This window comes from Pithys albifrons, chromosome 3 (assembly GCF_047495875.1).
Source record: "Pithys albifrons albifrons isolate INPA30051 chromosome 3, PitAlb_v1, whole genome shotgun sequence".
In the NCBI taxonomy this organism is placed as follows: domain Eukaryota; kingdom Metazoa; phylum Chordata; class Aves; order Passeriformes; family Thamnophilidae; genus Pithys; species Pithys albifrons.
In genome coordinates this window covers 89795361-89807750 of record NC_092460.1, presented here as the reverse complement: position 1 = coordinate 89807750, position 12390 = coordinate 89795361, and the positions used below count along the sequence as shown (strand labels likewise).

The window sequence follows — 12390 nt, the reverse complement described above, 5'->3', positions numbered from 1 at the left end:
AACTGTTAGTCCTTATTTATGTTCCTTATGGTAGCTCAGAGGCAGCCAAAGTCAGATATTCCACCTTAGGGTGCCCATATCCCTGGATTAGGAAGCAATCTGAAGTACCAGATATTTTTCCTTGCCAAGCTGTTCATTTTTGTGGAACACTGTTCCCATTGATGAGGGTATTTGCTTCATCCAGTGAACTGAGCACCTGGAGGTTTGAGTTCTGCTGAACAAGCAAGGGGCACTAGGGGAGGCACTGCTGGCTGTGCCTGTACCAGTAAGCAAAATAAAGTCAGGATAAGGACCTGAAGGCTAAACCAAGATTGTCCGAGTATGGGTATCATCCCATTTGGTGATGAAAAAGAGTTAAACCATATAGCAGGATGTGAGCATGGACCCTGGGCCATCTTATACACTTGACACATACACTGTGCTTCAAGCTGGGTTTGAATCCTCCAGTGTAGGATTGGCTTGGAAATCCCTAGCAGCCTCCAGAGTCTGGCTGCCCTCTGTGTGGGATATCATTTACTTACATCCCACCAATAGGACAGTTTTTGCCATGGGTGAGCATCCACAGGACACCACTGAAAGCTGTAGGTACTTTGGTGTGGTAGATGAAAATGCTTAATAGACTGCAGGACTGTAAGTGTACAGGATCATGTACAACTTTGTAAATACTTTCTCACCATGTTTTTCTAGGTGTGCATCTGTATGAAAAACAAGACCATGTTAATGCAAGATTCATAGAGGAAATGGCACTCAAACACACTATGACGCTTTTAGGCCTCAAATATTCCTGAAATAAGGAGGTGTTGAAGAAAGTTGTTGAACTGTGGTGCTTGTGTAACAGTTATCACTTATTTGCCATGTTGTCTCCCAAATAACCTGCAGTTTTGGGTAGCTGCCAGTACTGACATGAGCTACTCAAAGCAGTGTTTGGTCCAACATACTAAGGTTGAAATTACTGACTTCTAGCTAAATCCTAGAGAAGTGCATTTGACACAAACCCAGGTTTGAAATACGTCTGTGGTTTCATTTTGAAGTGGTCAAGTCAGTGGAACAACAGCTGGTATCAAAACACACTGTGAAAACTGGTATTAATGCCACTTATTTTAACAAGACAGCCCTGGAAAAGGCAGGCCAGTTGTATAGAAACAAGAACCAGTACCTGTTTATTCAGATTAATAAAAGGATTTCTTGGTGTGATTACGTAAAGCAGGTGAGAATAACAAATCAGTTTTGTGTCAGGCATCAGTAATGATGTATTCATTCCTTGCAGTGGTCATCAGTTACCTTATGGTACTTCTGCCTCTGGAGCTGCATTGTAATATTTTCAGTTTTGTAATGAGCACAAAATGCCACCTCCTTAAAGTGTATGTGGCAGATTTGTTGGGGTTCTTTTTTTGGTGTTTTTTTTTTATATATGTATAATACATTGTAAGCAATACAGGATAAGAACAAAGCTTTTGAAATTTATCTTAGCAATAGCTTGGACAGAGTTTGACATAATTCTTTCTTACAACTTCTAGTTTTACAGTTCAAACCTCAGCTTCAGAAAGCAGCTTAGGGAGGCTGTTTTTCCTTTTATTTTCAACTTCTATTTGTCCATAACTGAGCCAGTATTGTTCTTTTGTTTTCAGTTCTGAGAACTGTGACATTAATTTAAAACTGTAATAGTGGTTTGCTATGCAGAGAAAATGGCCAAGTTCTGCCATGCAGGATCTCTGCGGTCTTCACTGGATTTTACAACTCTACAAAATGTCAGCCTATGAAACTAGAGAAATCATTAACAATTTGATATATTTTGGACATTTTTAATAACAACCTCTGATATTGTCTTGGAGTAGTTTCCACTGATGCTTCCTGTTCCTTACCAGTGAAATAAAAAAATCCAGTCCCTGCCACCATGATGCTTTAGCTTTCTCAGTAACTGCATAGTGGGAGGGAATATTTTTCTCAATACAATAAGAATTTCTCTGGGAAGTGTAAACTCCAGTCCCAGACTGCAGAAAGCCGTGTTGGTGTATAAGTGGAGGCCACTTTGTTCATAGTATATTAATAACAGGAGAAGATTTTCTCGCCTTTTCTTTTTTAATGAAATGTATTATATCATGTCCTCAGATGCAAATAAACTTTTATCTAGAAAAAAACCAAGCATAGCACGATGATCACTTACTTTTCTTAACATTTTAAAATACTGCACTGCATTTGGGAAACCAGGAGAAGAGGCTTTGGATCACTGACTAGTTAACTGTACTTTTGGCATGAAAAAGTACTTTGTTTTCAATATGCAATCTGGCTGAACACTAATGGACATGCCTCCAGTGCAGTGTAAATGCTGCTGACCCTTGGGATTCAGCAGCTGGAATGGCCTCTCCTCCTTCAGGTGCTGTGTGTGGAGGTTTCAGAGGGCTGTGCAGTAGATTTCCTGAAACGTCTCTCATGGGAACTGGATTCACTGGGTCTGAGAGGAGCCAGAGTGCCGTAGGGCTGCAGGAACCGGGGGGGACTCAGTTCCTGTCCAGGGGTACAGGTGGTTGGGCATTGCTGGGCTGTCGTGGGGGCACGGCTAGGCACTGCACCTTGTTCCTCCTCTGCAGGATCCTGTCAGAGAAACACAGTTTCAGCACATAGGGATTGTGTGCTTTGAAACTCCAGGGCTCTCCTGAGCCAACATACAGAATCTGTGACAAAGGAAACACCATTAGTCTAATCCTTGGCAAGCCAGGAAAGCTGCAGGGATATTAAAATGAAAGCATGAGGTTTGGACCATGTAGATGTGAGTTTATCCTGTTAAATAGTAGACAGTTTGAGCCTGTCATGCTTTTGTTATTTGTGAAGAAAACAGATTAGATAAACTTTTAAAAGCTGTAATAATTGTGGACAAAACATCTCAGAACAATTCTGTTGCTACTGCAGTGAGCTTCTATGCACAGCACTGGAAGGAAACTGAGTTGCAGCATGAGGGGAAGGGTCAGACAGAGAAGTTCCTTACTCTAAAGCATTATTATGCTGTAGGATCTCTCTGCTCAGGGATCACTGATCGTGTCAAGAACAGAGAGTGTCCAGCAGGGTAGGATTTGAAGCACTGTGTGATGTGCTGCCTTGTCTACCCTCAGTGTCTTGCCCAGCAATCTGATTTCTTACTGCTTCTGATCTGATGCTCGCTGCATCTGATATGTGGGAGATGCTAAACTCATTTCTTCTGACCCCACACCCCACCTTTTGCAGCTTTACCTTGGATTCCAGTGGAAGGCAGTGTTCCACTCTGGGCTGCCTGCCCATCAGCCCACAACTTATGGTCATACAAACTGCTTTAACAATCCTTAAGATTGAATGACCAGCTCTAAGCAGTGTTGCCAGGCTGGAGTTAAACTCCACAAACCCACCTCTGTAGTTATCTCTGTACCATGATCTGCACTGGCTCCTGGAGCTCCGTGTTTGCCAGCAAGCAGTTCCACAGGAAGCCAGCACAGCTCTTTTGGAAAGACCAGCTGGAGCAGTGAAAGGATGAGGCTGAACACCCAAGTGCAATGTGTGACAAAAACTTACTTTAGCTCTGGCTTCAGCTGCTGCTCTTTGTGTCTTCTCATTGCTTGGGATCTTCAACCATTCCTTTTCTGTTTCCTTAGGAGGAGGAAGGCCTTGACTTATCCTCCATGAAGCAATCATCACAAATTGTTCTTTTTCTCTCATTTCCTGCTGGAGTTTATTAACCAGTGCTTGTTTCATGGATAACTCTGCAACAAGGGCCCTCTTCTTCTGGCTTCTGTCCTTTATCTTCCTCTGCAGTTCATTTATCTGGAATTCAAACCAGCTGCATTGTATTTAGGCCTTCCCTTTAGGCACTTACTGAGAATACTTAGGCAAGCATTAGGTGTGTAAAAACCAGCCCAACTGGACAAGGTTTTCAATGATAGTTCCATACTTGAAAATTACTTAATTTCTTTGAGCACTTGGAACCACAGAAATTGGCAACTCAAGAAGTCAGATTGACTCCACTACAAGACACAGAAAAGGACATTTGTCATTTCCTCCTGCCCTTTTCAGCTGGACAGCAAAATTGGCTCTGCCCTCAAAGGCCCGGGGACCCCAGTCCTCTTTGAGCTTATGCACAATTAACTTTGTAATAAAGGTGGAATAAGCCCAATCCTTAGGAGATAATGGAGTGGCAATGTGAGTGCCGCGGGACTGTGATGTTATCCTTGCAAGGGACACAACAGAAAAGGAATGTGACAGGAATCCTTGAGTCTGACTGGAGATGGTTTGAAAAACCCAATGAAACTTAAATACTCTTTAAGTGACTAATAAGGAATTGGGAGAGTCAGAGCACTTGTGAACATAACTTTTGGCATGCTGCCATTCTTACAGTAGTTTATTAGCCCGTGGCCATTATTTCACAAACACAAGTAACAACCAGGATATTTCTGTCTGTGGAAAATGAAAGATTTATAATGAAAACCTGTTTTGTTTTAAGCCTTTCTGTGTCCCAAGTCACCATAAAAAAAAAAAGAAATCAACCCAGGCCTTGTTTTATGTTAATTACTTAGTATTTTTTTCTGCCTTTCCCTCACCTCTGATCTATTTGCAGCTTTTTCATTAGGAACATGGGAGCTGGGAGCATTTTTGGTCTTTCCCAAACAATATGACTGGCAGTTAAAAGGAAGTAGCTATAATTATATAAAAATAACTATTGAAAATGATGTTTCCTGTATGATTTTCCCTACCTAAATAACAAAGGAACTTTGAGCCAGATACCAAGTCCATCTTTTTGTATGTTGAAGTAGAATTTACCTGGCCTTTCTTTATATCTTTTTAGCCGTTGACATGTTTGTTGTTGAGTGTACACATGCAAAAGGAAGATGCTATGAAGTTTCTAAGCATGTACTTCAGAAAGAACTAACCCTATATTTGGTGAAAGATACCAATTATGGTACTGTTACTATACATGTCTATAATTTCTGAAGAGTAACTTCTGATTTGCCTATCAACGTTTCCAGGCACTTGTGTAATTTGTAAGTGAATGAGCTCTTGCCCAAACACTATTTCATTCTGTGTAGGGTGCAGGCAGAGTGTGCAGTGCCCTCCTCACCCTTTTAGCGAAGAGCAGCATGTCCTGCTTCCCGTTCTCTGCCTCCGCACGGATTCTGTCCGTCAGCTCGGAAACCGACTCGCAGAGCAAATCCATCTGCAGCAGCCTCTGCTCCTTTTGCACCAGCTCTGCTTCCAGCTGCAGCAAAGAGGAGGACACAGGGTATAAGGAAATGACAGGGGAAGGTGCAGCACAAGGTGTTCTGTGCTCACCTTGAGCTGCTGAAATACCAAACCCAAACACTTTCACCACCAGTTTTCTCAAAATTTTCACCCTCTCTGCCAACTCTCAGGCCCAAATTAGTTCAGTTGGTTACTGTCAGTCATGCAATTCCTTCATTCCATAATGGGCCCTTTTGGGGGTAGGGAGTTACACCATTGTTACTGCCTTGCTGTGCTTTTCTTGAAAGCAATGGGGTATTTTGCTAGTGGCGTTTGTTTTTTGATCTTCTGGTTCCATGAGTCACACCAAAATGGGAAGGTTTCTGTTCCTTCTTTGTATACCTTTTCCCTCCTGATGCTAAAAAAAAGTATGGGCTCCATAAACTAAGAAAAAAAGTACAACTTCAATGACTTTAAATCCTAAGAAGATTGAAATAGACATTTAAAACTTGTAATGAGTCCAAGAAATGCTGCTTGTCAAATGTGCAGGTTTGTGCAGGTTGGTGACAGCAGGCTGTGTTGGCCTGCTTGGCTGTGCAGAGCTCCCTCCTGTCAAGGCATATGGGGCAGTAAGGCAACAGCTCAGATAATTCCAGCAGTGTTCAGAGTACATCCTTATGAACCCAGTGTCCAAAGGAGGGCATAGGTGTGTGCTGCTCTGACCTTGCTGCTGCCACCCTGACACCTTCACAGCCCGGTATGAATCCCCCCCAAACACAGTGGCAGCAGTTTTGTGCCTCTATAAATGGGATAGACAAAAATACGTAAGAAAACTCAATGTTTGCTTATTCCATTCCTTTACCTTCCTCCTGCCACTCAGAGGGCTCTGAAATTGGCTTTCAATTGCCCTAATGCTTCGCTGTGAGGTCTCTGGGCAGTCCCAGCAGTGCTGCAGTCGGGTGTGCAGCTGCTGGGCTGGCCCTGCTGCTGCCGCTACCAGGGTCTGTTCACTGCTCCCTGCTCAGCAGGGACACAAAGAAGTCCAGCCCTGACCAGGTGTGGTGTTTGATTCTGTGTCACATGGGCAGACTCTGCCTCCAGGTCACAGCCTGTGTGTAGTGGTGGAACAGCTGATGGCCAGTTGCCAAACACTGACAACTCGGTTAGCAGTTCATTATTCTGCATTTATCTCCCTCTGCTGCCTTTTCTCTGCCCTCCCTAGCAAGGTGGGTCTGCACCGAAGTGCCAACAATGCCAATAGACTGGTAGCAGAGGGTGCCGCAGAGCCAGGTGCACCTCACAGAGCTCCCCAGCCCCTGCTGCAAGAAGGCAAAATGCCCCATATCCAGCTGACCTGGAAAGCAGATACTGGGCTGGAGTTCACAATAGCCAATCATAATTATTTTAATTCCTCTTACAGAAAGTTTATTTTAAAAATAAAAGACACTATTTGCCTTTCCTAAAAAAGGTCAAGCACAGCAGGATAGCTTGTAGTCTGAGAAGTGACATTACCTGTTCAATCTTTTTAAGGAGTTCAGGTGGAGATGGGTCCTTCCCTCCCATTTCTTGCCTTCTGCTTTCATTTGTGGCATCACTAAAGATTTCCTCCAGCTGTTTAATCTTTTCCTTGCACTGGGAATACTGACAAAAAAAATGCCACAAGAGTTATTTGTTTCCACCAAAGTCATCCCCATACCCTGGTCCTCAGACTTCCAACAAACAAGATTTCCTTGTACTGGGAAGGAGGGAGGGTAACACAGAACATGAAGAGCAATTTTTAAATTTTCTGTTAAAAAACATTTCTGTGACAGCTGCAGCACAGAGAAAACCTTGCTGTCTGAAAGATACTGAGTTCCACCTGTTTCTTGGTCCTCAGGTTACTTTTCTTATCCTCAGTGATACAATAGAAAGTTGTGTTTCCCCACTGGTTGGCACTGAAGGTCTCATCCCTACAGGCATCCAAGCATTCTGCACTAAAGTTCCCAGGCACATGTCCTGAAGTGACTCAGTGGTGACACTGAGCAATGTGGTATCCCAGGGACTCACAGAGGCAGGTGTCCCCTGACCTTCCTGCTGTGACACTGCATGGAATAACACTGCCCAGAACATGCTAGATGGACACACAGGCTCCACATAAACACTCGCTGAAAGAGTGACTGGGGCCATTTTTTCATGTGTAGACTTACCAGACTGACAGTGGTGGGGTTGTGTGCTCTGATAAGCACCTGGCCATCTGTCAGTGAGTTGTCACTGCAACCTTGAGCTATTAGCACTGACATAACACTACCCAAGTGTAAATGTTAACCATCCACTGCAGGTGATGATTCATTAAGGAAATAAGTCGTCACTGGCTCTCAAAGTTATGAACAGTCACCAAAATAGAAAGTAAATGTTTAGATGTTTCCAGGATGGGATTTGTTCCTGAAAGTTAATAAGTCATATTTAACTAGAAAAGAGGGAAAACTGACAGATCTTCCCAGGTGTCAATGGAACAGTACCAGAACACTTAAATACTTATTTTTCTAGTAAAAAAAGCACCACACAGCTCACTCCTCTACACTTTGTCTAAAGGCAGGTAAAGTAAAAACCTTCAGTAACTGTAATGAACAATGTCCTCAGCAAACCATGGTTCAGCATGTAAGTAGGTCCTGAAACAAATACTTTAATTATAAACAACTAAAGCTCAAGCCCAAAAATGCACAGAGTGGAAGAATGCAGAAGCAGGGTCAGCCCAGCAGGATGCAGCTCTGCTTCCAGTGATCTTTCTCATCTGGGGCCAAATTTCTCACCCACTAACTCAGGGGGAAATACCTTGTTGGAGGCAGTGGTACCTTAATGAGATTAGGGGCAGCTCACCAAGGAAAATTTTGCAGGACTGAATAATTAATTTAAAGAAGGACTATTGCAGCAAAACTACTGTCCAAAAATCCATTTAAAAATTCCATAAAATGCTTCATATTGAATGTGAATCACTTTTAAATGCAATATGAATTACAGGTGATCAGATGCAAGCTAATCTGAAACAAGGGGGGTCAAAGTACATTTAGAGATAACCATTCTACTCTGTGTCTGCTTAACTGATGTGACTATAGGCATCTTTATTTTTTCCTAATTTGTGGTGTTTTCCTTGGACAAGACTTTATCTAAGAGATTCTAAGTCTTGAAATTAAAGTTCCTTTCTTGGAGTGGATTTGATACAGGGGATAAGAAAAGGCTCTAGAAGGGAGGGATTTCTATGTTGGACTGTAACCTGTCAGGAGGAATTGCTGAAAGATGACCACACAGGACAATGTCAGACTGGTCTGGACTGGTCTGAAAAAGTGGACATGGAGTGCTTATTTTTGAAATCTCAGAGAAGGTAAGTGAGGTATTTACAACACTACAAAAGGGCAAGTATCAGACTTATTTTAAAAAGTGAGGGGAAAAGGAGCTATGGAACCACAGATAACTTGCCTTTGCTTTCTGAAGAACACATTTGGAACACATTAAGTTTTCTCTGTCAATATAAGGAAAAGAAAAAGGGCAGGAGTAAGAGCCACCAGAGGTGTGTTGGGTCATGCCTAAACAGACCAATGTCCTACTATGACAATTTCACACATGTATGGATGACAAATAGTAGGTATCATACATCTTGATTTTTATATAGCTTCAATATTGTCTCATGTTATTCTCATACACAAGCAAAGGAAATGGGTTCTTGAGAAAAATATATGGTAAATACCTCATCAGCAGAATGAGGTCAAGCTCAGAGAGACTGCAAGTATTTTTTGGAGAAATTCAAAATTACCTTGATCTGAAAAAAGGTTTGAACCAAAAAGATAATATTAAATAAGAAATGCAAGTCACTACATATAGGCAGGAAAAATTGCCTGTAGAAATACACAATCAAGGGCAACTAGTTGGTTGCCCTTTCTTTAAAAAAGGGTCTGGTTGCTACATACATTTACATGAAGATGAATCACTCTCATGTCAAGAGAGGCTGCCATCTCACCTGGAAGAAGAAGCAGGAATATAACCTGCAAGATGCCTGAATGAATCCTTTCACTCTCAGCCACTGATACTACACACTGTACCTCAAGATAAAAACAAAAATAAAACAAATGCAGAAAAAGAATGATCTAAGAAAAATCTGTAAGGGCTGATTGAAAGAAACAGGGTTGTGTAGCCTTTGAGTAGCATGAAATGTTGCAGAAAGGAAAAGAATGGTCTGTTTGTCATGTCCCTGGTGTGCAGAATACAAATCAATATTCTTACACCACAGCAAGAAAGATCCAGGCTAAAGGTCAAGAAAATCTGTTCACTGTTAAAGAAAAACTGGGATAGCTTGCTGGGAAAATGGGTTTCCCAGGGGCAGCTTGAAAGATCAGGAATGACAGGCAATCCCATGCTGGCATAGGAGCAGAGAGCTGAGATTACTCCTTGTCTCTCTACTACCCCTGTTGTTCTGTGACTGTGGTGATGTAGTCTGGAGATTGTATTAAAACCTGGACAAATGTTGTTGCCAAATGCCTCAAATAAACTGACAGTCCTTGTACATTAGCTGAACTCTGAGGCATGAAAGTCCCATCTACAGCACTGTGATAGCTCAGCAGGTCAGCGTGTTGGACTAATTAATGGTTAATGCTAAGTATTTCTCATTGATGCATGAAGGCAGATTAGTTTTTATGGGTCACTTCAGTCAGCAGGAACAGTCCCTTGATGTGCAGTCCCAATTAAAAATCACATAGTTTTATGCCCAGAGAAAACCCCCTTACAAACTCACCAGGTACTTTTTTTGTGTCAGATTAAGGAAGTACCTGGAAATATTTCTATTCTTAAATCTTTGCATTGATAGTAACAGACTTACCTAGTCCATGTTACTAGCACTTACTTAGAAGAGGTCTGGTCTTGCTTTAGATGAGGGTTTTTTTGGCTAAAGTATTTGCCTGTATTTCACTCTTATGTGGAAATAGGCAGCTTCTGATGAAAAGGGTACAAGTGGAACAACATCACTTTGATGATTAAGCAGCTCATGTGGAATGCAGGAGACTCAGGTGAAGTGTTTGTTCTTGCTGAACTGGCACACAGCCCTGATCTGGGCTTTTCCCCTTCCCAGTGGGCACCACAGTTGCTGGGATTATGGGTCAGTTTCTGCAGCCTGTAAATACTTCTGCCTTTAATTCTGTGCATTGATAGTAACAAAAATACCTAGTCCATGTTACTAACACTTGCTTCAAAGAGGTCTGGTATTGCCTAAGACTGAAGGAGACAGGAAGGGTAGGAAAAGGGGAGTAGAAAATTTAAGAGGCACAGATAGAGGATTCAGCCTGCCCAATTCAGATGGTCTAAACTGTATTTCAGTTGTAGATGTCTTTTAAAGAGTTACAGAATCCATTATTGGACAAACCTCTGAGGTGACCAAGTCCAACCTATGGCCAAACACCACCACATCAACAGGACCATGGCACTAAGTGTCACATCCACTCTTTCCTTAAACACCTGCAGAGGTGGTGAGTCCACCACCTCCCTGGGCAGCCCATCCCAATGTCTAATGACCCTTTCTGTGAAGAATTTCTTCCTTCTTACATGGCTGAAAGTTTTCCATGCCATTGATGGGCAGAGGTAAATGCCTTGAGAATAAAGCTCTCCTAGAGGAATATTGGTCTCCCTATATATAGGGAGCAAGGTTATCAAGATTTCTCTTTGGAAGCAAAGACACACAATCCTTTCCATTAATAAAGAGACCTTGTTCACTTATCTGCATTATTTGTGGGCTCCCAACATGAAGTTAAGGTTAGGGACAGTGGCTGCTGCACAAGGTCACAACAGAATGGAGATAGAAAACAAAGAGCAGAACTCAGAAATGAGATTTACAGTCTGCTTTAGAGGAGGTTTAAGGACCTCTGATAGAAATCAGGGTTTCATAGTTCTGAGGTGCACCAAGCCTCTCTCCAAACATGTATAATTATCTACATTGAAAGACAGACAAATGATAGACCAAAAAGAGCTCCTGTTACCCCTGCTTCAGATTTCAGAATGGCTTCAGAGACCAGTGGTTCACAGACCAGTGATTTAAAGCTCTATTCACTACATCATCAAGTCAAAGTCTCATCCAAATGATCATTATTGTAAGATCCTTTGACTGTGATAACTGAACAGGAGCCAAGGTGAAACTCAACATGGATTCAATCTGTAATCAGTACAGGAATTAGCAATTTGAATTTGGCAACTAACACCAGAATTCAGATTCAGGCTTATGGTTTTTATTTAAATCATGGAGATAAAGCAAAACAATTTGAAACTGCTTCTCAGTGGATGTAATGCCTGTTGGCAGTGGGAGTAACAGCATTAATGCTGGAATGGTTGAGCATAAGGAGATGGATGAGTTAACAGCCAGTTTGAACCATGTAATATCCAGTAATCACAGTATCTAGTTAAATTTTAAAGGCTGATAACTGATTATTTGTCATTGTTCAGTGGAAAATCACTGACTTGGGAACACTTATTAAGACTATTGCATATGTAATATCACACTACTCTATATTTTCCTACTTTCTAATTTTATGTCAATATTGCAAAAAGATTTAAAGCACCTGCAACAATAGCCTCCCTTAAATAGTGATTTTAGGCTTCATATGAACCAACACCACAAGGACAAAGTTGCAGGAATGGGGAACACAAAAAACAAAGTTTCATGATTGACTCTGTCAGTTCACAAAAATCATCTGCATTTTATTACTGTATTTGACTCAGTGACTCTCAGACTCGTTTTAAGTCTTACCTGAAAATGTCTTTTTTTTTCCCTTTAGTCTTTTTTTTTTCCATAATGCCTCTGTTCATCATTTAAATCTGCAATGGCCCCGTTTGGGGTACGATTTGCATGAGGTATTGTACTACATTCTGTTCTTGTAGCAGACCATACAACTTCTTCAAAAGGCCAGAAGTAAGAGAATAGTGTGAGCACTATTAAGCAGTGAGTCACAGCTCCCACCAATGCAAGTTTGTAAGGCAGCAGTACACCCTTATTTCTGATTTTGTGTAGGCACTAATGGAGAACGTATGGGGAAAATTACCATCTGGAGATAAGGTCAAAAGTAAATGAGCTATTTCAGAAAGCAAGGAAAGAATGTTCCAAGAACTGCAGTTTCTTAGTTGTTTAATGTTATTTTGTAACTAGAACTAAAAACTTACACTGTTTTTGTGCAGAAGAGAATATATGTGGATTATATC

General features: G+C 41.6%; 2 protein-coding genes across 4 annotated transcripts in view; one reads left to right on the top strand and one right to left on the bottom strand.

The window, feature by feature from the left end:
* GSAP (gamma-secretase activating protein) overlaps window positions 1–2136 on the top strand; it is a 45777-nt gene extending 43641 nt beyond the window's left edge. For all 3 annotated transcript variants that reach the window (XM_071552695.1, XM_071552694.1, XM_071552693.1), the window contains one exon: window positions 688–2136. In XM_071552695.1, the coding sequence (XP_071408796.1) occupies window positions 688–788 (101 nt within the window). In that variant the 3' untranslated portion in view covers window positions 789–2136. The remainder of the gene's footprint in view (window positions 1–687) is intronic.
* Window positions 2137–2342: 206 nt separating this feature from the next.
* Window positions 2343–12390, bottom strand: part of CCDC146 (coiled-coil domain containing 146) — a 70230-nt gene continuing 60182 nt past the window's right edge. The window contains exons 17-20 of the mRNA XM_071550079.1: window positions 6694–6822; window positions 5081–5218; window positions 3541–3789; window positions 2343–2592 (exon numbers count right to left, since the gene is read on the bottom strand). Of these exons, the coding sequence (XP_071406180.1) occupies window positions 2371–2592; window positions 3541–3789; window positions 5081–5218; window positions 6694–6822 (738 nt within the window). The 3' untranslated portion in view covers window positions 2343–2370. The remainder of the gene's footprint in view (window positions 2593–3540; window positions 3790–5080; window positions 5219–6693; window positions 6823–12390) is intronic.